At 37.4% G+C, this 27,045-nt stretch overlaps 1 protein-coding gene across 1 annotated transcript in view; it reads left to right on the forward strand.

Moving 5' to 3' along the window:
* Positions 1-3,310: 3,310 nt before the first annotated feature.
* frmpd1b (FERM and PDZ domain containing 1b) overlaps positions 3,311-27,045 on the forward strand; it is a 43,136-nt gene continuing 19,401 nt past the window's right edge. The window contains exons 1-3 of the mRNA XM_058798250.1: positions 3,311-3,534; positions 13,622-13,760; positions 26,898-27,005. Coding sequence (XP_058654233.1) covers positions 26,902-27,005 — 104 coding nt within the window. The 5' untranslated portion in view covers positions 3,311-3,534; positions 13,622-13,760; positions 26,898-26,901. The remainder of the gene's footprint in view (positions 3,535-13,621; positions 13,761-26,897; positions 27,006-27,045) is intronic.

Below are 27,045 nucleotides of genomic sequence, written 5' to 3' on the forward strand. Positions count from 1 at the left end.
ATGTTATCTAGAAGTGGTCTGGCTTTTTTAGATGTTTTTGGCAAAGTCAAATAGCCTTGTTTGCACCTTGTGGTGAACCCTCTGTATTTGCTCTCGTGAAATCTTCTCTTGATTGTAGACTTTGACAGTGACACGTCTGCCTCCTGGAGAGTGTTCTTCTCATGGCTGGATGTAAAAAGAGATGTGAAAGAGAGGATCCTTCGATCACTGTTGTCCTCTGTGGACGTCCAGGCCTTTTTATGTTACTGAGCTCACCAGTGCATTATTTTTTTCTCAGAATGTACCAAACTGTTGATTTGACCACTCAGCACGCCTAATGTTCCTGCTATCTCTCTGATAGATCAAAACGTGCACTTTAAGCCTGTATTCATAATATAACTGTAACTTGAATATGTCTTGGTCAGCAGCTAAAATAATAAAAACTGTGCCTGTGTCCAAATATATATGGACCTAACTGTATATTAAAATTGCTAACATACTGACAGGATAAAAAACTAGAGTTTTAAAGCTATGTCACAGTTTGTCAAGTGACTAACCTCTTGGAACCCCCTAACAACTACTAAACACTTTAGCAATTGTGATAGCAGCTACAAAACAACTTTGCAACTGACTATGAATTGCCGTATAGACCTAATGTTGTTAAGTCATCTCAAGTCATTTTTACATGTGAACGTGAACTCAGTAAGTGTTCGACAGTGTTGGGCAGTAACTTGTAGTGTAACTAATTACTAATAACAATCTTAACAACCTGGAGCTTAACACGCTCAAAACTGTGGAGATGATCGTGGACTTCAGGAGAAACCCCCTGCTCTCCCCCCACTCACCATCATGAACAGCACTGTGGCTGCAGTGGAGTCATTCAGATTACTGGGCAGCACCGTCTCTCAGGACCTGAAGTGGGACAATCACACTGAGTCCATTGTGAAAAAGGCCCAGCAGAGGTTGTACTTCCTTCGTCAGCTGAGGAAGTTCAACCTGCCACAGGAGCTGCTGAAACGGTTCTACTCTGCCATCATTGAATCCGTCCTCTGCACTTCAGTAACTGTCTGGTTCAGCTCAGCTACCAAATCTGACCACAGAAGACCACAGAGGGTAGTCCGGACTGCTGAGCGAATCATTGGTACAATCCTCCTCACTCTCCAAAAACTGTACTCATCCAGAGTGAGCAAAAGGCCTGGCAAAATCACTCTGGACCCCTCACATCCAGCACACTCCCTCTTTGAGCTGTTGCCGTCTGGTCGACGCTACAGAGCTCTGAGCACCAAAACGATCAGACACAGAAACAGTTTCTTCCCTCAGGCAATCCATCTCATGAACACTTGACATTAAACGTGGAACACACAACACTATTATACATTATTTATTTAACACACATACTTATTTACATTTCAAATTTGCACATCATAATGTCTATATTATATATTGTGTTTTTGCTATTTTGCACATTGTCTATTTTGTATATTATTCTTTTTATTATCAGTGTCCTGTCCTGTCGCTGTCATTCTGTTGCACTGGAGCTTGTGTCACTATAACAAATTCCTCATATATGTAAACATACCTGGCAGTAAAGCTCATTCTCATTCCCATTCTCTATCATTCTCATAAGTAATAATATTACAGTTACCATCCATAAAACAGCTTAGTTACTTTTGATGCCTCAACCCCGCTGATTTAAAATCCAACAATCAAATAATTCCTAGATATATTTTCATAATTTTCACGACTCGCACATGCATGTTATGTCCCCAGTGCAGGCAAGCTTGGAATATGGAAAAGCTTACATTAGGCAGATAGAAATATTGCATTATATTGATTTTGTCAGGAAAAAAGATGATCTGAACACTGTTGTGTATAAGTTGTGGCTTTACTTTATTCTGGCATTACATCCCACCCACATCCCTCTGATCAGCATGTGGTACATTATATTACTATAATTAAAAATATTTTTGGAAAATTAAACAGTTTCTTAAACTCTCAGAAATAAAGGTACAAAAGCTGTCACTGGGGCGGTACCTTTTCAAAAGGTACATGTTAGTACTTAAAGTGTACATTATTTGAACCTAATAGGTACAAAAGTGTACCTTTTGAAAAGGTACCGCCCCAGTGACAGCTTTTGTACCTTTATTTCTAAGAGTGTACAAACTTTGATAAAATACATAATGAAATATAATCATATATGGGTAACGGAGAAATTACAATTAGCTTCAAGCTACACATGACAATTAATGAGATTAATACAACACTATTTGAATGTCACTATCAATCACTATTGAGTGTTTGTAATAACTTCTGACTGCGATCCAATGTGGTTTTTGGTCAAATGATGAGGCAGAAATATGTTGTTAGTAACATTCTAGAAGAATTTTATTTGGAAGATGCAGTTACAACTTCTGTGGGGCGTGACGAAAAAGTAATGTAACTAGTAGTGTAACTAATTACTGTTGCCGGAAAGTAATAAGTAAAGTAACAATATTACTTTTGAAAGGAATAACTAGTAATGAGTAATATATTACATTCTTTGAGTAACTATCCCAACACTGGTGTTCGATTACATTTGGCTGGATCTTATTGGTCCCATTACTTATGTCTTACCCATATTAGATCGTTTAGTTTAGTGCTTAACAGAAGTTCCCTTATGAAAGTTAACCATGGTTTTATTGTAGTAAAAGTGTAGTAGGCTAACCACATTTTTTTGGCGTATTGGTTACCATTTGTATAACCACAGTTTTACAACAAATAGCCTACTGTTCCATGGTTAAACTATGGTTAGGGTATAGCAAACCCATGGTTAATTTGTGGTTACTATGGTTTAACTAGGCCTATGTTTTGTTGTGTGGTTGCTGTTTTTTTTTATTTTGGTTTTATTTATAATAAAACCATGGTTAATTTTCGTAAGGGTTATTTGTTTATATTTTCCGTGTTTGTTTGTTTGTTTGTCTGCATCTCAATATACATCCATATTGGACATTATTAGATTAATGCAGTTTTCGTTTATTGGTGGTGGTTCCTGAAATTAAAAGTAATTAAATAAATACATAAAAAATAGGCAATTTACTTGAAAGTGCTGTTTGTGTAATTCAATTCGATTGCAAATTTTCAAATTTATTAATACATTTTTCTAATTCTCTGATTAAATACTGCTGTTTTAATTGTATTTTCGACCAACTCGCACAAATTGTGAAATGTTCTCTCATAACAGTCGCGATTTATAAGCGCGTTGCGAGTCGGTTCAACTGAATCAATACAAAGAACCATTTAAACACAGCGATTCCTTTGCGAATCGGACCTCGCTGGGAAGGGATGAGGGAGGGGTGGAGTGGCCGAGGAGAGGCTGTCTGCGTTCAGATGGAGGATTAAACTGGTCCCTATCCTGACAGCATCCAACACCGACACGCAGCCCAGACATCATCCCACACCTGTCTGTCCCGTCTGTATCAGCCGGATCCTGCTCCCTTCATCCCGTGCTGGCTCTCCATCGCCGGACCGCACCGGTCCACACCTCCGGACCGGACCGGTGTCCTTTCAAACCACGAGGTGGGTGCAGCTGTCTCTGTTGTTCTTCTGCATGTTCATTCACTGGACGTGTGTTTGTGTGCCAACAAGGAGCATTTTTAGAGCATCAGGGGTTGTTATTTTTAGGGTTTAGATTCATTTCTATTGTCCGTTCGGACGGACGGAGAGCGAGATTCAGATCGGATTAAGATTAAAACGGGAGAACCAACAAAAGATTGACAATTTTTTCTTTGCTTAACGTTACTACATTACCACACATGACGACTTCTCTCTCAAATGAGATGACACGTATTGATTTGGAAAAAAAAAAATCTGTTCAACACATTGGATCGAGGAAATACAGTCAGTCTGAGCGGAGTATGTAGGTCATTTTTCGGTTTCGCGTCGGACGTGAAAAATATTTATTTTGTATGTTATTCAAAATAATAATAATAAAAAAATGGTCTACTTTTAAGTTTGATTGTCATACTAGTCTAATCATGATTGCTTAAACGGTGATTAGCGATCATGGTTGTGTGTATGCGTTCTAGTGATTCGTAAACGAATCGTTCGTTTGAATCGGTTCCTTGAAATGAATTGGTCTGAAGCGAATCTAGTTATCAGATAAATAAGTGTGTGTGTGTTTAATGAATTATGATTATAATACGTAAAATGCACAAGACACAAAATTAGTATTTCCTGGTTTGTATGGAAGATTTTAGGTGAAAACAGTGGTGCTATGGCTATAATTCAAAGTAGCTACATTGTCACATTTGTATTTTTTTAACGATCAGACTTGATCTTAAATAAACAGCGCGTTGATTACTGAGATAAACGTAAAAGGCCAAGCAGCTCTGTTACGCTTAATATAAAACTACTTTAAAACCTGTCATTGAATCGTTTTAAATGAATGAACAGTTCAACAGAATCGATTCGGCTTAATGACTCGGATATGCTTAGCACTCGTGTGTTTACTATTGTTCAGTGAGCTCTGGTTATTTTGGAGACGCGCTCTTGACGCGGCGCTGCTCTTGCACGTATTGTGGCTTTTGCGTTGCGTTTGGACTATATTTAGCTCAGACTGCACATATGTTGTGGAAATAAACTAAGATTTACTCTGGAGTTGTAAATCTCGTAGACCATGTGATTATGTTTTACAGTGGGAGAGGGAGCACTGCTGATTCTGAATGAGTGAGGTGTGGCATAGGCACCCTCTTTCTCTCCATCGCCTTCTCTGTTTTTTTTTGTCTTTGTTTTTTGTTTTTTTGGGCGCTTGGGCAGACCATGTAAACTGCACTGGATTTGATGCTCTATTCCTGCTATGTTTAGATATTTTGAGCTTTATTTTGCATGTATTTACATGGGGAGTGGATTGTAATTATGTGCTAACACGACCATGTGCGCACGCACGCCACAGCCAAATGTACTAGACAGATGATCTCATTATGTCAGGAGGAAGTGTAGAGAATAAGGAACATGATTATTTAGTGGTGTGTATGTGTGTGTGTAATGTTCTGTACATGCTGAATCTAAAGACAAAACAGGCTACAGAACTTTTACTAGGGTTGATATCTACTAACAGCAAGCTTTCTTATAAAACAAAGTGAAGGGACACAACTGTGAATCTTTATTAAACAGGTATATTTTATTATTAATGTGAATTTAAATTATATTTAACATGAAGTATTGAGTCGGTTTGTGGACAAATGGTTTGAGGGGTGAAAGATATTGCCATTATTTAAATCCATTTACTTTATCTATTTAAAATTCAAATAAAGAGTAAATCAAATGAAACCGTATATTTATCTGAATAACAATATGGTGCGATTTTTCATGGTTAGTAAAGTATAATACAACAGTATAATACAATGGCAGTATTACCATCTTTGATTTGAAGTAAAAAAAAAAAAAATGGTATTTGAAAATCAAAGACAAAAATACAAAAGAAAAATACTTTTTGAAGCAATAACTCGAAGTAATCAAAAAATAATATACTATATAAAACTGTATAATTTGGCAATTAAACATGAATTAAAAAAAAAAAAAGTTGAAATAACAATTACTTATGGCATTTAGAGAGGGAAATACCACTGTTTATCTTCCAGAGCTCATAGCAGGTTTGCTTTGAAAGTTTCACATGCTATATGTTATGCAAATTGAATTGCTATTATTGCTTCCTGAACCATGACTGTTGTTTTCTATTCTGGGATATTGTCTCACATCTCAAGAATTAACGTGTGGGAAATATGTGTGATCATGTGTGTCTTCTGCTCAGTGTGTGTGTGTGTGTGTATTCTCAGCATTTTGTGTGGCTTTAGGCTCAGCTGATGACTTGGTGATGAATGGAGAACATATGATGTAGTTCCAGTACAGAGAAACGGCCTGCTGAACTTACACATCAGGAAATACAGGAAGCTCCTGTGACCCAAATTCACTCTTACTTCATGACACACACACACAAACATGCACAGGTTTTTCTACCTATGATTCTCCTCTTTCATGGCCTCTTGCCTCTTCATAATTGGATCATTTGTGTCTAAATGAACCACTTTGCTTAATTGAACAGCTAATCTGAATCACTTTTTGTAAAGTAGATATACTAACAGTGTGAGTTTGTTTTTAAAGATTAATGGCCTTTGTGGTATTTTAGTATCAAAGAGATGTTATTATATTTTTATATTATTTATATTTGTCATATATATTAATATTGTTAATATTTTGAATGAGTTTTTTACATTTTCCATTTTTTCATTTTAGTGATATTAATTTTGTGTTGTCTTTTCATTATTTTTTTCTTTATATATATATATATATATATATATATATAATTTATTACAGCTTTAGTTGTAATTATTTTAGTAGGCTACGTCAAGTGAACTATAATTTAGGTATAAATTTAGGTGTTTCTAATTTAGAGGGAGTGGCCTTTTCATTCTATAGAGAATTTTATTGATTGAAAACTTGTGTACGTCCTGTCAAACAGGGTTTTTTTTCTTGCTGAAATTAAATTTAGCACAAGCTTTGAGACACAGACTAAAAGCAGCCTGACTTTTAGTGTTTTTTGAAATCCAGTCCCAACTTATCATGTCCCAAGACACAGACCCCTGGAAGTCTCTACATTCTCTAATTACCAGATGCGAGTCATTAATAAGCGCAAATGCCGAATATTAATCTCCAAATGGTGCCTAGATTTACCAGCATGCTGGGAACTGAAAGCCCTCGGTCGCCGTCGCCGATGGAATTGAATTGAGAGGTTGCACAAAAGGTTCTTTCTTTTATTATGCTAATGGACGGCTCTGACAAGCAGAACGGGAAAGAGAAGGGCGATTTAATTAGTGCTAAAGAGGAAACGTGGAATCATTTTCAACACACACAACAAACTGCTGACTGGCACAGACAAAGCAAAGGAAACGCCATTATACTAGGGCTCAACCATTTATTTGGCTGTTAGTTAATGGGTATAAGATGAAACAAATCTGACCTAGTTACGGACTGAAGCTGTGAACCGCAACGTGTCTGCTGCATTTCTTTAGTCCTCAAGTGGTGCAGTGCCAACCCGGGACGGAACCCATCGTTTTAAGAGCATATGCCACATCTTATCACGTTATTCAGGAATGTGATGCAGCAGCGAACAGCCAATAGAGCTGGACACGATGCATTACATTTGACGTGCATTTGCGCAATGTGAAATGTTAGAAATCTCAGTGGAATCTCTAAAATTCAGTGGCATTTAAACCTGGAGGGCATACGGTTAATAGCTTCTTTCTTTGAGGCTCTCAGTGTGCAGAACTACTCATGCACGAACCTACTACTGGAAAGCAGTCAAGTATTATATCAATATGTCCCTCTTAAAGTCTTTTTCTCTTTCTAAATAAGAACTTGTTTCTAAAATACATGTCTAAATAATGATTAAGTATTAGGGCTAAAAGGAATATTCATTTACTTCCCTTCTATGTGAAACAAATGCAATTTGAGAGCTAAGACAAAGGTTTTCATTGTAAAATGACTTTTCAAAACTATAATTTTTGCATAGAGTTTGACCGCTTTCCCAGTCGGGACATTACCTGCCTTCAACATTGAAATGTGGTTGGAATAATGTCAGTTTTTGTTTCAATGCTAAGAAAGTTGAAAGAACATTAATACTATAAACGTTAACAAAATACAAGAGGACAGATTTACTATCAGTTTGCTCCAGTGCAAATCCTCATTTGGCTTTAAAAAAAACTACTGTCAGGATTTACTAAAGACACGCAGTGGGAAATTAGCGCTGAAAAGGCGTGGAAACAGTTATTTTTGCAACTCACCTTATTGAATATGCATATGTAAGAGTATGCTCTATTTAAATGAATAGAGTATTTAAATGAATCACACAAATTTACTAAGATTTGTGCTCGTCAATTCACTGGTATTTGCGGTATTATTTAACGCCCCAGAAAAAGCATATTTTAAAGGGTTAGTTCACCCAAAACTGAAGGTATCCTAGGTGTATAAGACTTTTTTTTCGACTTTCAGACGAATCCAATCAGAGTTATATTAAAAATTGTCCTTGGTAAGCTTATAAAGCTTTATAATGGCAAACACATAAATGTTTTTGTTCAACAGTCCAAAAGTAGTCACATAAAGTGCATCCATCCATATTAAACGTGCCTCACACAGCTATATATAATAGGTGAATAAAGGCCTCCTGTAGCAAATCGATGTGTTTTTATAAGAAAAATATCCATATTTAAAATGTTATAAACACCTTTCTTTCACTTCTGCTAACTGTCGTACGCGGAAGCCATTAAGCGGAAGTTACAAAAAACTGTTGATATCGTTTTAAATATGGATTTTTAGTTTTTTGTTTTTTACAAAAACGCATTGATTCGCTTACAGGAGGACTTTATTCACCCCCTGGAGCCGTGTGATTTTAATATGGATGGTTGCACTTTATTTGACTACTTTTGAACTGTTGAACAAAAACACCCGCCCATGTCATTATAGAGCTTGAAAGAGCCAGGACAATTTTTAATATAACTCCAAATGGATTTGTCTGAAAGAAGGAAGTCATGTACCTAGGATGCCTTGAGGGTGAGTAAAACATGGACTCATTTTCATTTTTGGGTGAACTATCCCTTTAAAGCAGGCGGTAATTTGCACTGCTCTTGGTAGACTGCGCTCGTCATTATGGAAATGAGATGCGTCTGTGTTCTTTAATGTGCACCTTGTCAGTAAATCACCTGCAGAATTTTCCCCTCCCATCGGCACTTTTATGGAATTTTGCTCTAACACTAATTTGCCCTGTTTAGTAAATCTGGCCCAAGATGTGTAAAAGACGTTGAAACTGTGTCAATATCAACATTGATTCAATTAGTGGAATCTAAATACTATTCAGTATAATTTAAGACGTAATATTTACACAAAATGAAACACTTCACCTGTGAAGAAATGTTGGCTTGGACATTCTTAACAATCGCTCGTCCTATTTTTCCATGAGATGAGTAATTGATGACAAAATTTTAATTTACATTGACTACTGCAATATTAAACCCAGACACAATAGCATAATACAGATGCAAGTTTAGCTCTTGCTAAGTCCCTCCCATTGTTGGCTGCTGTGGTGCGGCCCATCTTGGCCCAGTCTTGCCTTATCTTTTACTTGCCTTGTTCTCAGTTCAAATTGGATTTGAACATTCAGTGGCAGAGCCCACAGAATCATCCTCCTGATTCCATGCAATCCCTCAATCCTTCTGAAAGAGAGCAAGGTGGTTGGGGGAGGGGAGAGACGGGACTGTGTCAGAGGGGAAGATGGGTGAAAGTAAGGACAAATGCAATGAAAAAGTGTCCAGATGGACAGAGCGTTCTGTGTTCTGATGCAGTTTAATGCAGTTGCGACTTGCGATGGTGTTTGGGGTGGTTGCTTAGTTGGAGTTGCAAATGCAGTAGGCCTGCTCTTTCTCAAATTCTGTGGGGTTTTCAATAATCAATGCAAAAATACAATTAAAGTTTCAAAAAATCCAATAGAGAGCATGCATTTTTATAGACCACCCAGAAACAAGTCAGCATTTTAGCATTTCTGGTTCCTTCGTTCCCAAAGCAATGGGTTTTTAGGTTTAATTTAAATGAAAATAGGTCTGTGGTGAACACAAGCTGAAGATATTTTCACAGTGTAACACCCCCTTGTGGTTTTTCTTTTTTAAGCTTTTACTTCTTTTGAAAAAGTTGGTTTTTAACAAGTGGCTATCAGAGGCTATCAGAGACATTAAACATCATCAAACCAAACAGATAAACACATCTGCTCACTAGTCACTTTCACAGCCTCATTGAGTTTATAAATGCACTCTTGTAAACTATTCTAACTTAAATTTTCAGGGAACATTTGGTAGCCACACAACTTTAAGTATCATTCATATCCATAAACAATCTGTGCATTACAAAATGCATGCCAAATTGTAATGGTTTTGTGTGTGAAAAGGCTGCACCTCATTGTGTTCATGTTCTTTTCTGGGTCTGGGCGTTTTCAGCCCTTTTCTTCGACTGCTGTAGGAGCAGTTTAATGAGAGCTGTAAATGTCAGAGGCACAAGCAAACATCCATTTCTGTCCCTGTCAGATAGGATAGGAGACAAACTCTCCGTTTCACAGACACGATCACTATTGATTCCCCGAGGACTGTTTTCGATACGGTTTCCACATTTCCACCGGTTTATTCTCGGAGGGCAAAGAGATGCTGTTTCTGTGGGGCGATTGAAAATCACAGTGTTACGCTATTCAATGGGCATAAAAATAGCATATTTTTAGAGAGCCAGGCTGTTGAAGCAACTCTTGCGACATGGGTCGAGCAGCACAGGTCAGACTCATGCCCAGCCTGTTTATTTGCCCGTTTCTAATTGACTGCTTCTTGACAAATTTGTTGCTGAGCAGTAATTCTGCTGTATTGCGGCAAGGTGCTGCACCGCAGTCCTTCTGTTTATTTTTTTCTAGTTTTCACATCTATTTAAACTATTTCCAAATCATCCCCGTCCCCTTCTGCATGCTGTCGTATTTATCTTCTCTGCTAAAAGTCTTTTTAATTCTTTTAGCTCTTGCGGTTTATGTCTGTTTCTTCCTTCTTTACCTTTTCTTTTGTCCACCCAGAAGAAAACCACAGATGTTGGTCTCATTTATGTTTCATAGAAGCATCTGTTGTTTCTCATAAAGGTCTAGATGAAATCAAGATTGTTCCTGGTGAAATAGATTTCCATTTCGCAGACATCACTTAGGCTGTGAGGGTTATTTTAGCAAAATCTTATTTGATCTGACTTAATTTCTCCATAAATGAAGAAACATGTTTCTCATATACAGGTTGCAAATGGCAATTTGCATTAAGAAATGAAAAACCTAGTCAGAGTTATTATTGTTGCTATTTTATATATTGAAAGAAAACAATGAACAAAAAGTAAACTAAAAACTGTAACGAAACTAAAAATAGTGGTTTAAATTTAAAGTAAATAAATAAGATGCAAAATTATTATAATCTTGAATATTGCATTATAAAATTTAATGCAGATGTTACAGCTAATATTAAATAATAATATATCAATAATATAAAATATATAAAATTATAGCTAATATAATTACATTAAATAATTTGGTCTTGAAAGTTCATATTTCTGAATTTGATTGACTTTGGCATCTTCACTGTAAAATAAGTTTTTTCTAAGTTTTTTTAATGTAATTGTGTTACTTGCCATGTCTTTGTAATTGTTTGTGAAATTTACTAGCAGTTTCTTTGTGAAAAGTGTTTTGAAGCAACCTTTTCAGCACTTTTTGAATACAGTTTGATACATTGTTGAGGTCCCTCCTGAAACTCTTTTGTTTTTTCAGGAAGAAGCAAATGATATCTCCATTTGTTCTCAATTTAATCTCTTTTCTGTATTGAGATATTAAAGAGATCTCATTGTGATAATTCTTCAGTATGGGAGCACTTCATCCATGGTTCTGTGTGTTCCATCTTTGTCTTTATCACACCTTCTTCTTGCACTGGCTGTGAAGTGCATGAACCGCAGCAGTCTTGCTCAAGTACAGTAGCTGCATTATTGGAATTCATTATTCATGAGTCTTGCAGTCGGCATATGAGCTAGATACCCAGCAGCACCGCGTGCTGAAGAGGGCAAGCATTGAAAGGCTGGACCTCAATTCCACAAGGGCTGCAGGACGGGGACATTGGGAAATGGAAATCACATCCAGGGGGTCGAGATATATGTTTGTTTACATCACAAGCCCTGCAGATGCTTCGAGACGAAAGAGCCCAATGTATGCGACGCAAATGCAGAGAGACACAGCCTGAGGACGGCTCTCGTGACTGTTGCATGACTGCCGCCATCGCATGATTTCATGTGCACTGGAGTGAAAGTCACAGAGCTACACGGTCTGAAATGTTAATAAAGCATGCTCGATGGACAAGCATTGCACATTACCGCAGTGAGGCTCAGCACAGAAAATAGATTAATCTATCAGGATTAGTGCAGAAATGCAGATTTATTTGCTGATTCTGATGCAGGCCAGGTGTGCGGTCACACACAAAGTCAAAAAGTCTGTCCTTTGTATTTAAGATGATATAGGAGCTGTAGGACTCTGACAATTTTAAGACTCTTTTTAAATTTTAAATGCCACATGGAAAAGTTTGGAGCACTAATGGAAATGAATTGCTCATTCAGAGTTTGTAATTGATTCATTGAATCGAAAAGTTTGAACTGATTATTAAAAATGTTTTAAATTTAAAGCTGCAGTCCGTAACTTTTTTTGGTTAAAAATTATACGAAATCAATTTTTGCGCAAGTACATATCAGGCCAGTGTTCAAAACTATTGTCTTACTTTAGCTCAACTCACAACGGTTAGCTTATAATAATGTTTTCTAATTTGAGTGGTACTGGTAGGAATTTGCAGGAAATTCGAGCATGGCACTATTACGTCACGTCTGTAAACATAAAGAAGTTGTCCCGGCTAGTAGGCTATCGCATGTGAGGATCCTGCAGGTGGTGGATTGTTTATAGCCTTTTCCCACAGCAGCTGGAATAATTAAACTTTGTCATTTTGATGGTGGATTGTAATCCAAAAAGGTTTATGTGTTTATAAAACACAAGTGACCTGAAATTAAATTATATTCCCGTTTTAAATGTGCATCTGATTATATATACGTGAGATTACACAAGTTTTGTATTTTAAAGAGAACCAGTTCTAAGGAAGAATAATTAGCTTTTTGGGTTAAAATAATTTCTTTATATGAAATTCGAGTGGTATGACAGTTAGAGATTAGACTGTACAGGAATTGGAATATACATGCAATTCTGATGTTGTTAACATGAACAATTTGAGAACAAAGTATAACAGTAATAATAATTTGCACGGTTTGATGTGATATGAGCTAACCAATCGTTAGATTTAATCACCATTGTTGCACGATTTATTGTAATGCTTTTTTCCTCAGTTGGTCAGAACAAAAGTGTCAGACTCGTTACTTACTTGACAATGTCCAGTGAAAATTCTTATTTGGGTCATATATTGCAAGACGTAGGCTAAAATCTGATTACTAAGTATAGGATTCACACCGGTGCAATGACTAACAGACACATATTCACCTCAAAGCATTAGATTCATCCGCGCTGGAGCCGTGCAGACTCGTTACCCACATAATAAAGATAATTCCACAAATAACTGGGTTTCAGACAGAGATGGCGACAAAGAGGCAAAACTTACAGACTGCAGCTTTAATAATTCTCATGCCACTTATTAATCAGAGACGCTTGTAACAAAAATATCTTAAGTATTTGGCTTAAAAAAATAAAACAATAATTTCAACCAAATGGTCTTCACTGAAAATTTGAAGTACAATCCAGAAAAGAAGAAAAGAAAAAGAACAGCAAAACTAATCTGAAAAATATCCTTAGGAAATTTAGGTATTTAGCCATTAAAAAGTACATCGAAATCATTGCAATATTCACAATATTGCTACATTTTTCAGTGACAGAATCATTATGTATATTCAGCGTGTTACCCAGTTGTAATCAAAATGCAAGTATGAACATAATAAAACATAGTCAGTAATATACGTTATATTGTAGGACATATCTTTCAGACTCTAATTATGAATATGCTTTTATCTCTAACAGATCAGTTCTCATTGGTCCTGATGGTTGTGAGGGCCCGTCTCCGCCACCTCTCAACCAGTCCGCACAAGAGAGATGTGACATTCAATCACTCGCTGAGGTTTCTGCATTCTGGAGCTGTTAGAACACAAGCCACACCCAGGTGAGCTGCATTTCATCAAGCTACTCTGCTGTAAAAGATGTAGGTGTAACAAATGGATGCATCCGGTTGTGACCGAAAGCATATTTTCAGTTAGAAACACCCAGGGATTTATCTTTCTGAAGATGCTGAGCTTTCATTCCCTCAGGGATTCGAGCTGCTGTGACTTTGATTGTGAATTTGAATGAAAACCATACCTGTTTGATTTTTCTTGCACTATGAAAACAGGTAGTTCGTGTTAAAGGAATACTTCATTGAAAAATGGAAAAGTCAGGTATAATTGGCTTTTTTGCTTTTGTTGTTCATATGCTATTTTCCCTACACTGAAAGCGAGCAAGAGGTCACTTTTGCTGCTAAAAGGACATAAATGCACCATAAAAGCTGTGACTAGTGTCTAGTGACATGTGTGGAAAAACATATTGGATCCATAGCCTCCTGAAAATAGTGACTTGTGAATGTACAACAGCGAATTAATGGGGCCAAGCCTTCTGCTATTGATACTTGGCAGGGTTTTTTCTTTAACATACTCGATTATATAAAGGAATGACTTGTTTTTTTGTTTTGTTTTTTTCCCCTCCCTCTCTCTCTCTTTTTTTTGACTGGACTTTTAAAGTATTGATTATATGTCTGTTGTTTTGTTTTGTTTGTTTTGAATGGATGTTATGTTATGATGTTGTGTATGAAAATAACTAAAAAGTTGAGAAAAAATATATAAAATGATAGCAAAACAAAATTAAAATGATAAAAATTCTAATTCAAAATGTGAATAAATGATGTAATAGTATAGAAATAACACTAAAATAACACTGCATGGGATGGGAGAAATCATTCCGACATTAAAAAATAGGGAAAGTTGGCTGTTATTGCGTCAACTTACATTTAGGTCAGCTTCACAGTGCAGTGGGTCACAGTCACATTGCATGACTGCTGATGGCCAGTGCATTCAACCAGCAATGTGAAGCACTCAAGCAAGTATAATAAATACTAATGGAGAATGTCCTCTAGCAGATTAACATCTAGAGTCATTCCTGCATTGGTGAAGAGCCTCTTGAACATTTGACCTAGTGACTGAGCGCATGGATTACGGTTACATATTAAAAGTGTTTCTTTCTGTAATGTGTCCTGCATTTAGAACGAGATAGAGAGGAAGTGTGAGCAAGACATCAAGCGGTCTTCCTTAACAGCGTGCATGGTGCTTATTATAGGCGTCTGCTTTAGTGCAGGAGGAGATGGGGGTTGGGAAAGACATGGGAGGGAGGGAGCGAGGGTGTAGAGTTACTGTAGGCAGCATTAATAGATGCTTTGAGGTGGTTCGGAGCTGAGAGCAGCTTTCCGGTGCGATCTGGACCACACGGTCAGAGGCGGTGGAGGTCCTGTGGCTGTACGCCTAGTAGCTGTTAGGATGACTTATAGCTCTGATTATAGGTGAATAACAGTAAGATGTTGCTTATTGTGAGCGTCATGATGTGCCAAGTGCTTTGATTGACAGCACTACAGTAATTCCAAGACTATGATTTTGCATCGTTCATGTCGGTCTTTTCGTTCCGTATGAAGCTATAGGGAGGAATTACAGGGCTAAACGTTCATGCACACCGAGAACAAAAATTTTAACAATAAATGCAAAGTTCTGGCATGAAACTCTAGATGGCGCAGTCCAATAGATGTAACTCATTATGAATTTATAACATCATTATCACGTCACAGCTGATTAGTTCTCTTCTGTATCGGTAGCCAATGAGCTCGCTGCTCAACATTCAAATACTTGGCTAAGTGTTTGCTGTAGCACTTCAGAAACCCTCCACCTTCCCCAGCTCCACCTGTGTAGATCTGCTAAGGGGTGATCATGTATGCTTTGGGGTTATTCATATATGTTATATGTGCAGCAGCAGTATTTCCTACATGCTCACAGCAGCATGTTGTGGATGTATTGGCAGTAGCAAGTCTCGCTGCTGCTGCAGTCTATTCCACCAAGACCAAATACATTAACATTGTCATGTACATTACCATGCCAATCCCTCCGAGAGTTGTCATGACATAACTATAATGATAACTAGTGATGGGCGCTTTTGAAACACTGCTACATGAAGCTTCAAAACATTTATCAATATATTTAGTTTCAAATCAGTGGTTCAGAGCTTATTTCAAACCCGCAAAAGTCAAGTAATTTCAGCAAATGAGGCTTCTTTACATCGTACTGTGTTGGACATTGGTTTAGGGTTCATTGCTAGATGGTGTTGATCTGGTGAACCCATGAACGAGTGTCTAATGACTTTTAACTGTTCTCATGTCAGTTTTATAATGTCGGTTCATTTTTAATGAATGCTATGAATTTTAATACTTTTGTATAATGCAAAACGGGAAATATTTAATTGCTTCTAATTGACCTTAATTTGAAAAAGTGAATCATTTTTTGATTCAGGGTTTCAAAAAGCTTTGTTTCTCCCATTTACTGCTGATAACTGGTGGTTCTGTAGAGTTGTTTCCATTTTTTAAGAAAATATATTTTTCATGACATTTTGGCTCCATGAAGGGCACCTGAAAATAAAATAGATGACACCAGTTTTATTTTTATTCTATTTTCACTTTTTAATGCAATTTGGTATTGTCTGGTTGAGATAATTTAGCATTAGGTTCATGAAGATAGCGTTTTTCTTCCTCAAAGCTATTCAAATAATCTTTAACAAAGAACCAGAACCGTCAAATCTCTAAATGTATTACTGTAGATACATTTTTGAGGGATGATATTCTGTCATAAATGCTAGCAATAGAGTTTAAATTGTATTGTACCTGGAATATTCCTTTAATGGCTGAAAAGATGAATGTTGGCTTCTTTCAGCAGCTTTCATTTGTACCCAGCAGTCATCGCTTACAAAAATGAAACATCGTCTTTTTTGTCTCAAAAGAGACATCTTGGCCCTTTTTGGTGATATATTGAAGGAAAGAGACTATACAGAAACCTGGAAACCGGCACTGCTGAAACTGCAGTCATGGGACCAGACTGTATAAAAGTCAAGTTAGGTTTATTGTCATTCTCTTCATTACAGGCCAAGTTTGAGAGAATGAAATATTGCTCTTCCTGAACCATGGCCCAGCATATAACAAAATGACAAGACGGCTGACCCTATATGTCAATAAACAACGCGTACATAAATTTAAAACCATATACAAAAAGTAGTACACACTAGTTGTGGGAAGTTATTAGAGCATAAGTTTGAGGGACACTAGTAATGTTGCATTAAGACATTATTAGTTGAGTTTGGCAGTCAGTGATTTTGACTGAATTGTGCAGTATTAGTGGGGTGAGATTGTCAGAGAATGACAGAATGAATTTGGCAGAAATCACTTAGCCTAACAGGAGTGCTGAGTGATTGTGAACGGGAGCAGCTGAGTGTGAGTGTCTAAATCTGAGCGCTTTTACTGTACCGCTGGAGGCTGATGACTGCAGTGTCATTGCAGGAGCTCTCAAAGGAACTGAATGAAATACTGAGGCTGAATGTAGTCTCATAGAGCCCGACTTCTATCAGCATAAAGTCTGGCTGCATTGCATCTTATTTTGGCCAAGAACTGTCTAGTCTCAGGCTCTCAGCTTTAGATTAACTACTCAAAGCCCATCTGCTAATGCATATTACACACAAAAGTGGCAAGAACTTGTTAAAACTGCTAGTTTGCAAGGTTTTTCTATTGCATGTTTGCAAGATACGTCAAAGGTTAGAGGCTCTCAGTGGCACATAAATTAGATTTCAAGTTATGTCTGCGAAATAATCTTTAAATAATTAATTTTGGATAGAAATTTTAAATTTCTGTGTTTCTAAACAGCCATATATATACCTGAATATGTTTTCCAGGCCTGGATATGTCACTGAAATTAATAACACTTTAAAAATCATGTAAATTTCAATAGTGAATATGCATTTTTATTTTTTTAGTTATGCTAACTTTAGAATACAGTAGTCAGCATTTGAAGTAGATCAAAAAAGTTCATCAAAGTTGAACACATTTTGGTTTTAGCTTTGGTGAAAGGTTTTGATCCACTTCAAATGTTGACTACTGTATTTTAAACAACATTAAACTAAATTGAGCTGAATAATCACACTATTGTTGCCTGTAGAGCTGTTTTATATCTGAAATTTAAGTTGTTTCATAATTTATACATTTTACTAAATTATTTTCCTGATTATTATCGGAACCTAACTTGAAAAAAGTGTGGGACCTTAACCTACACCTTAAATTCTAACAAGTTCAGTTTTTGCCTTCTTTTGCAACGCAAACTTTAATTTAAAGTAGTCAGCTAAAAGTAAACAACAAAAAAAAAGAATAAATAAATTAAGTAATAAATATCAAGTTAAAGAGGTAAATTTCAGTTAATTTACGCTAGAATGTTGACTAATGTTACTTAATTTAATAAGATTACAGTACATTCATTGTTATATTTTGTACTGCAAATATAAATACAATTATTATCAAAATGGATTTAACCAATGGATACTTAAACACACATATATATATATATATATATATATATATGCAATCTATTTCCAAAATTTCTTCTTGTTTTACAACAACTAGTACAGAAGGCAGTCAACACAAACTGTTTATTTTTGTACTTAGTGCCTAAATCAAAACTAGTCAGAGGCGGACAAAGTACACAACTTCCTTACTTGAGTGAAAGTACGGATACCACTGGTCAAATACTACTCCACTACATTTACATTTACATTTAGTCATTTTGCAGACGCTTTTATCCAAAGCGACTTACAATTTGGGGAACACATGAAGCGATTCATCTTGAAGAGGCAATCCGACAAAGGAAGTGCTTGTAACACCAAGTCTCAGGCATTGTTTAAATAAGTACAAGCTAGCAAGGAAGGAATAAGTAAGGAGAAAGAGTTTTTTTTTTTTATGTGTAGGTTGAAGTCAAGTAGTGTCGAAAGAGATGAGTTTTCAGCTGTTGCTTGAAGATTGACAGGGATCCAGTACTCCGAATATGGGTGGGAAGATCATTCCACCAGCCAGGAATGGTGAACGAGAATGTTCTGGAGAGTCATTTTGAGCCTCTTTGTGATGGTACCACGAGGCGTCGCTCACTAGCAGATCTCAGACTTCTGGAGGGATGTAGATTCTTAATAGTGAGTGCATGTAGGCGGGTACTGAGCCTGTGGTTGTTCTATGAGCAAGCATCAGTGTCTTGAACTTGATGCGAGCTGCGATTGGTAGCCAATGCAATGAGATAAAGAGAGGTGTAACATGGGCTCTTTTGGGTTCCTTGAAGACCTGTCGTGCCGCCGCATTCTGAATCATTTGTAGAGGTTTGACTGTGTTTGATGGAAGTCCAGCCAGAAGAGCATTGCAGTAGTCCAGCCTAGAAATGACAAGGGCCTGGACAAGAAGTTGTGCAGCATGCTCCGTCAGAAAGGGCCTGATCTTTCTGATGTTGTGTAGTGCAAACCTGCAAGATCGAGCAGTCTTTGCAATGTGGTCTTTGAAGGTCAGCTGGTCATCAAAGATTACACCAAGATTTCTGACTGAAGTTGATGGGGTAATTGTTGATGAACCTAACTGGATCGTGATGTCATGCTGTAGAGTTGGAGCGGCAGGAAAGACAAGAAGCTCAGTCTTTGCCAGGTTGAGCTGGAGGTGATGTTCTTTCATCCATGCCGAGATGTCTGCCAGGCAACCTGAGATCCTTGCAGCTACCGTTGGATCATCTGGTTGAAAAGAGAGATAGAGCTGTGTGTCATCAGCATAGCAGTGGTAGGAGAATCCATGTGCCTGTATGATGGGACCCAGTGATGTAGTGTATGTGGAGAAGAGGAGGGTCCAAGAACCGATCCCTGAGGAACCCCAGTGACCAGTGTATGTGCTTTGGATACCTCCCCTCCCCAGGCCACCCTGAAAGACCTACCAGTGAGATAGGAATCAAACCAGCGAAGTGGAATTCCAGCGATGCCCAGTGATGAGAGAGTGGAGAGGAGTATCTGATGATTGACAGTGTCAAACGCGGCAGATAGATCCAGCAGAATGAGGACTGATGATTTGGAATGGGCTTTTGCAATTCGCAGGGCTTCAGTGACCGAGAGAAGCGCAGTCTCAGTTGAATGGCCACTCCTGAAACCTGACTGTTTAGCGTCCAGTTTGTTGTTCTGTGAAAGAAACAATGAGACCTGGTTGAAGACAACACGTTCAAGTGTTTTCGCTATGAATGGAAGGAGAGACAGGTCTATAGTTTTCTATAAGAGAAGTGTTTAATGTAGGTTTTTTGAGCAGTGGGGTTACCCGAGCCTGCTTGAACGCAGTGGGGAAGATGCCTGTGAGGAGGGATGTGTTTATGATGTGTGTGAGTGTCGGTAAGAGCGTGGGAGAGATTGCTTGCAGAAGGTGTGAGGGGATTGGGTCAAGAGGACATGTTGTAGGATGGTTGGAGAGGAGAAGTTTGGATACTTCAGCCTCCGTCAGGGGACAGAAGGAGAAAATGGGAAGTTTAGCAGTGGATGTGGTTGGTTTGGGGTCCTGTGTGCGTGGAGGTGAGAACTGATCACTGATCGATCTAGTTTTGTCTGTAAAAAAGTAGCAAAGTCATCAGCTGTAATAGAAGTGGTGGGAGGTGGTGGAGGGGGACAGAGGAGAGAATTAAATGTTCTGAAGAGATTACGCATGTCTGGAGCGCTGTTGATCTTGTTGTGGAAATGTGAGGATTTGGCAGTGTGGACATCAGCAGAGAAAGATGAGAGCAGAGACTGATACCTACTCAGGTCCGACGGGTTGTTTGATTTGTGCCATTTTCTCTCTGCCGCTCTGAGTTTAGTCCGATGTTCACGAAGAACATCAGATAACCAGGGGTTAGAAGGGGCAGTCCGTGCTGACCTAGAGGAGAGAGGACAAATGTCGTCTAGACAAGAAGTTAAGGTAGAGCATAAAGTTTCAGTAGCTGCGTTTACATCCAGAGATGAGAAATGGGTAGGTGAGGGAAGAGAGGAGGATACTACAGAGGAGAGTATCCAGAGAGAGCTATATACAGAGGAAAGATGGGAAGGAGAAAGGGAGCGCAGGTTTAGTCTAAAAGTAACCGGTAGGGGGGTTGGTGGCACACGGGTAGCAAAATGTAGTGTAAATGTAATGAAGAAATGGTCCGAGATATGTAGCGGTTGTACCAGAATGTTATCTGCAGTACAATTGCGTGTGTAAATTAAATCAAGTTGGTTGCCTGATTTGTGCGTGCTCACTTTAATACTTGTTTAAAAGTTACAAAGTTATTTTTCAAAGAGATATTGAAGTCTATGATATGGTTCATTTTAGGCAAACAAACCTTTATTCTCTTCAGAAAACTGGATCATATTCTCTCAGTATGGCCATGGGTGTGCAGGTTGCACCAAAGAACAGTCTTTTTGAATTTTGCCATCAACTGATCAGTGTTCATAAAATGCTCAGAAATCAGTAAACTTCACAACATGTGGCTACAGTTGGGTATTGTTTGAATTTTATCCATTCAGATTCTGATTCTGCTTATTAATTTCAATTCTTATTGATTCCCAGTTTAGATTCTAAAGTTTTCATTTAGCCTACTTTTTGATCATTTGTTTGCAAAAGAAAAAAAAAAAAAAAATATATATATATATATATATATAATAGATTTATATACTTCCCTAACCAGTTTTAAGCAGCAATTTACCTGTAAATTATATATATATATGTATGTATATGTATATGTATTAGGGCTGCAACTAACGATTATTTTAATAATCGATTAATCTGTCGATTATTTTTTCAATTAATCGATGAATCGGATTTAAAAAAAAAAAAGCATTCATTTCCAACCCTTTATTCAAAAACAGAACTAAAATCTTTAGAAAGTGCACAAACATGTTGCTCCTTGAACATCCCTGAGCTGTTATAATAATAATAAAATAAAATAAAATGGACTAACACAAAAACATACACATGTATGCTTTACATCTGCCAAATATATAGACTTTTTGGGAAGTGCAAAAATTAAATAATTTAACAACACTGCGTCGTTAGCGTTGGTATTGTATCAGACACCTGCACTTAACATTATATGAAAATCAAGCTCAAATGGAGTTAATAATGTTTTTGACCAGAGAATGACGGAGATGGAGTGTTTTGTCTGTCGTTAGAACAGCTGTAACTGTTATGCAGTGCATAAGTGCATTAAGTGCATTATGCTTTCATCAACTTTACAGGTTATATAACTTTGATTGTAGCTATATGGGCGCTTAGTTTTTCTTGTTGTTTAATACACTTGGCCAAAATCTCAAATTAAGCGTTTATGCACATAATGCACAGGATATTTAAAACGTAAATAGACAGCAAATAACTAATTCTTCTCCACTCTTCAAACACACAAAACATTATCCTTTACTGACATAGTGTTTGAGTAAAGAAAACGCTGTACTATTCAAACACCAATTATTTATTCACCCTTGCATTGCGAAAAAGCAGAGATCTCATCTTCTCCAGGCTGTGCGTCAATCTGAACGGAGGCGGGGTGAGTTACGAGGTCTCGCTGAGAGCTCGATGATCCAATGGCGTTACGAAGTTTTACTGACAAGTTATTTTAATGCTTATCATTGGTTTACTATTTTAAAACTCTCTGATTTAAAATAATAAAACGAATTATAAGCGACTCAAGTTTGGATAATTTTTCACAGCACCTGACTGGGCTAGGGTATGGCAACTGCCATACTCTGCCATACGCAAACGCCGCCCCTGCTCCCACACCTTGATGACTTGGGTCGCACGGATTTCTCTGCCTCCGCCATGTATCTTTCCTCTACCTCCGCTCGTTTTTTTTTTTTTTTTTACTTTTTGTTTTTTATTTATGAGGCGCCAAACTCTGCTAGCATCCGTGCGCGAGAGAGACCGAGTGTGTTCACTCCGCTCCGCGCTCAACTAAAGTTTTTTTTTTTTTTTTTATAATCAAACGTCTCCGCGTCGCGCGACACAACGAATCGATTATGAAATTCGTTGCCAGCGCTTTTAGTAATCGATTTTTATCGATTTAATCGATTCGTTGTTGCAGCCCTAATATGTATGTGTGGTAAATTTGTGGTTACTGAAGTTTTACTACAAATAGCATATGGTTACTATAGTGAGATAATAGTAAATTTGTGGATACTGTGATTTTAATGCAAATACCATAGTTGTGGTTACAATAGTAAAAATATGGTTAATTTTCCAAAGGGCTTTAATGAATTAACACATGCCTTTTTAGAGCGCTTTTAGTTTACATTAGTTTACGTTTACATTAGTTTAGTGGGGAAGATCCCAAGGTTGCCAGATTTGCGTAAAATCAGCCAAATGTCCATTTAAAGCTAGGCGGAAAACTGCAGGCTTATAAATACTGTAACACTTGGCAACACAGGAAGGAATCGCAGGCCGGATTTTTGCAGAAAAAAAGGGGTTCAGTGAATCTGAAAATGCACACACTGTAAAAACTGCTACATATAATCTCTTTCTACTTGGGGACCTTGATATAAATGTAGTTGAGTAAAAAGTACGATATTTGTCTTTCAAATGCAGTGAAGTTAAAGTCGCAAGTTTCCAGAAAAAATAATACTCAAGTAAAGTACAGATATGCAAAAAGTGTACTTAAGTACAGTACTCAAGTAAATTTACTTTGTTACTGTCCACCTCTGAAACTAGTAATATCATTTAATAAATTCAATTCCATGAGCCCAGCCAACTTGGTTAGCTTTTTGCTTTGAGAGCTTTCTCCAGTGTGTATGTGCTTTAGGAAAGACCTGTTGCAATATGACTTTATTAAAAATCAATACACAAGCGTGGATGTTACACATTCTCTTGGACAGAAATCGAGAGCTGTGCTTGATGGATGTTTGATTCGAGTCTTGCAGAAGACGCAGAAATGCAGGTGGAGAAAGAAGAGGCCTCATGTTTTTATGGAACTGTCACTGCAGACATCTTCATGACTCCACAAGGGCAGCGGCTCTTACCTGACTCAGCACACACACACACACACACACACACACACACACACACACACACAGGTGTGCTGTATACAGTGCATAAATCCTTACTGTTTTATTTTCTGCAGTCACTTTACCTTCATCCACTTAACTTGTATTTTTACTGTGAGCTATGAAATATCAATAGTATCTCCTGCTTAACGCAGAAGCGCAGTGCAGCTGCAGATCCGGATCAATCCGGATCAGCAAGAGTGACTAAATGACACCCTTACTAGGTGGGCGTACTAATCCACTAATACCTCGCGCGCACGCACATGTTCAGCGCTCTGATTGCACGCTGGATTAATCACATTTGTCACAGTACCATGAGAGCCGCAAATCTAGCTGCGCTCGAGGAGCCTTGGAGGTCAAGAGGTCGTCTGAACTGGGTTTGCATGCGTTTTCAATTTACAGACAGCATGAAGCTGTCTGTCTGAGAATATTTAGTGTGAATATTTTTTTGAATATTCAGTAGGTCAGGACTTCATGGATGTTGTGAGCGGAGCATTACAATTATTGTTGCTCATACTTGTATCATATGTCCTTTAATCCTAACTATTAAACTTAAGTGTGTAACTCACACCACAGCATTTCTGCTCCGGACGTAAATGACTCCTCAAGTCATGTGTGAGGAAAGGTGTGCTGCTACTTTACTAAGTGATCACGGTTTTAACGTTGTGCACAACAAACCAGTCAGAACAATGTAGCAACTGCATAACAACCCAATAAAAATGCTCCAAAACATTAGAAACTGCAAACATTTTAAGTGTTTGCATACTAAAAACCAGGGAAATGTATTTAGAAGGTGAATTGGAAATGTTGATCTGTTTAATTCTAGTATTCAGGCAGCGTCGTGTCAGTCGAAGCAGTCTAAATTCAAAGGCCAAAAACGTTGGTTTATGATCACTGTTCTGTAACACAGACCAAACATAAAACAGGGTCTGATCTGGTCTTTTGTCAGTCATATGAATGAGCTCTTTCTTTCCCTGCTTCAGCAGCTTTGAGGTAGGTTGTGCTCTACCTACTTTGTTTCTGTACTTCTTATTCTGTCTGTTTGTGAACATTGTAAGAATGTGAATATAAACCCTTCTAGCTACAGCATTGTTTTAGTACTATTTATATACTGTTGTAGTTTTCATTTCATTTTAGTTTAAGTTTTAGTAATTTTGTTATTATTATATATATTATAGTACTAGTGCATATATATTAATAGTACATCATAATATATTACTATTTAATAAATTAGTACTTCAAATTATTTTATTTCAATTAGTGTTGACATTTCAGTTTTTTGAAAATATAATAATTGCATTTTATTTGATTTCAACCTTATTCAAATGAATGAAAATCATTTATAATTGTTTATGTTAACAGTAACAGCACTGTCTGGTTACACAACACACTTATTTGAATGAATTGTTTTCCTCTACCACCATTTTTCTCTGGTAATGATAAAACGATTTGCTTGAAGTGAATCTTGCTGAGCAAGTTAGTTTAAGTTTGTTAGTTGTCAACATGTAGCTAGCTAAAGGATGCTCGCCATAAATCTCCATCTGCGTTTGTGTACTTGCATGGACTATGTGTCAAGTTTTGTCGATTAATACTCTTAGTGTTGCTTATAAATTCTTGTACATGACATTTCATTATAGTGACCAAATTAGGATTTAGACTGAGTCTGTATGCAACTGTTGACTCAGAGCAAAGGTAAAAGGTCACACGACCCTCTTCAGCTTCAGATTATTCTGAGAATGATGAAACACAGAAGACAAATGTGCATATTGATCAGACGTTCAGAATGTGTTTGTAAGCACACATGCACACACACAGAGTGTGGTTTGTGAGTGATTGAGTGAGTGTGTAAGGGCTCCCTTGCGTCTGACTGCAGAGATAACGCACGCTTACAACAGTGTGTGGCTGAAAGAGAGACATGCATGTGTGTTTGTAGCAGCAGATGTCCAGAGGAGCTAGAGAAGGTAATGAAACCGACTGAATGTGTGTGTGTTACATAGGTGCAGTGTGTGTTTCTGTTATCTGTAGATGGCTGATGTTATTATGCATGTGATGTCTTATCTGCTGTGACGTAGATTGTCCTCTAAATGCCAGGCCTGGTGTCATCTTATGACTGTGCCGCTGCTATTAGCATATTTAAAACCCAGCACACAGACAGGACCAAGAGAGAGAGAGGGTGTTGAGATGAGAATATGAATTAAGAAGGGTGAAATAAGCTGCACCTGAATTTGCAGTAAATGGATTTGACTCATTTACAGATGTAAAATGGATTGTGAATGCCATTTCATGTTGGCTCTATGAAATCATTGACGAGTTTTCTTTCCTGTGTTGATGTATTTCCTTTTGAAACATGAAGTTGCAACAAGGCTTTTCCCTATTTTAATCTTTTTTAATACTCAGTAGTCTTTAGATTAAGTCACAGAAATGAAACTTGTACTGGACAGAAGCAGGTGGTATTAGAGGGAGGGACATTCCCATTCTAGAGAGCATTTGATTGGACAAAAATTTGTAGTGCAAGATGATATTTAGTAGAAGAGCAAGAATCCAACAAAAGTGACAGTATAGACATTTGTATTGCTACAAAAGATTTCAGTTACAAAAAAATGATGTTCTTTTGGACTTTCTATTTCTCCAAAAAATTCTGAAAGAAAAATGTATTACAGTTTCCACAAGAATATGAGGCAGCACAACTGTTTTCAATATTGATAATAATAGTAAGTGTTTCCTGAGCAGCAAATCAGCATAATAGAATGACTTGAAGACTGGAGTAATGATGCTGAAAATTCAGTTTTGCATCACAAGAATATATTACATTTTGAAATATATTACAATAGAAATCCATTCTTTAAATGGTAATAATATTTCACAGTATTACTGATTTTACTATATTTTTAATCAAATAAATGCAGCCTTGGTGAGAGTAAGAATCTTCTTTCAAAAACATTAAAAAACTTTTGAACAGTAGTGTACCTGCTTTTATGAGTGCTTTGCAATATTAACCCCAAAGATAACCAACATGGACAACATGCCACAAAACTTTGGTTTTGCCTTCATGGTCAATTTTGATGTTGATGTTGATTTAAAAACAGCTAGTGTTTTACACTGTATGATCCTCATCCTTATTCTCTCTGTCTGTCTTTCTATCTCTCAGTTAGATGGAGGAGCGAGAGAGAAGCAGAAGTCGATCTCCACGCAGGGTCGGTCGGGTGGAGCAGGTGGTGGGGAAATGGCTGCGCCGTTCTCGAGACTCTCTTAGCAGGTGGAGTAACCTCACGCCCACACACACACGCAGACATATA

The sequence above is a fragment of the Onychostoma macrolepis genome, chromosome 14 (assembly GCF_012432095.1).
Source record: "Onychostoma macrolepis isolate SWU-2019 chromosome 14, ASM1243209v1, whole genome shotgun sequence".
NCBI lineage: Eukaryota > Metazoa > Chordata > Actinopteri > Cypriniformes > Cyprinidae > Onychostoma > Onychostoma macrolepis.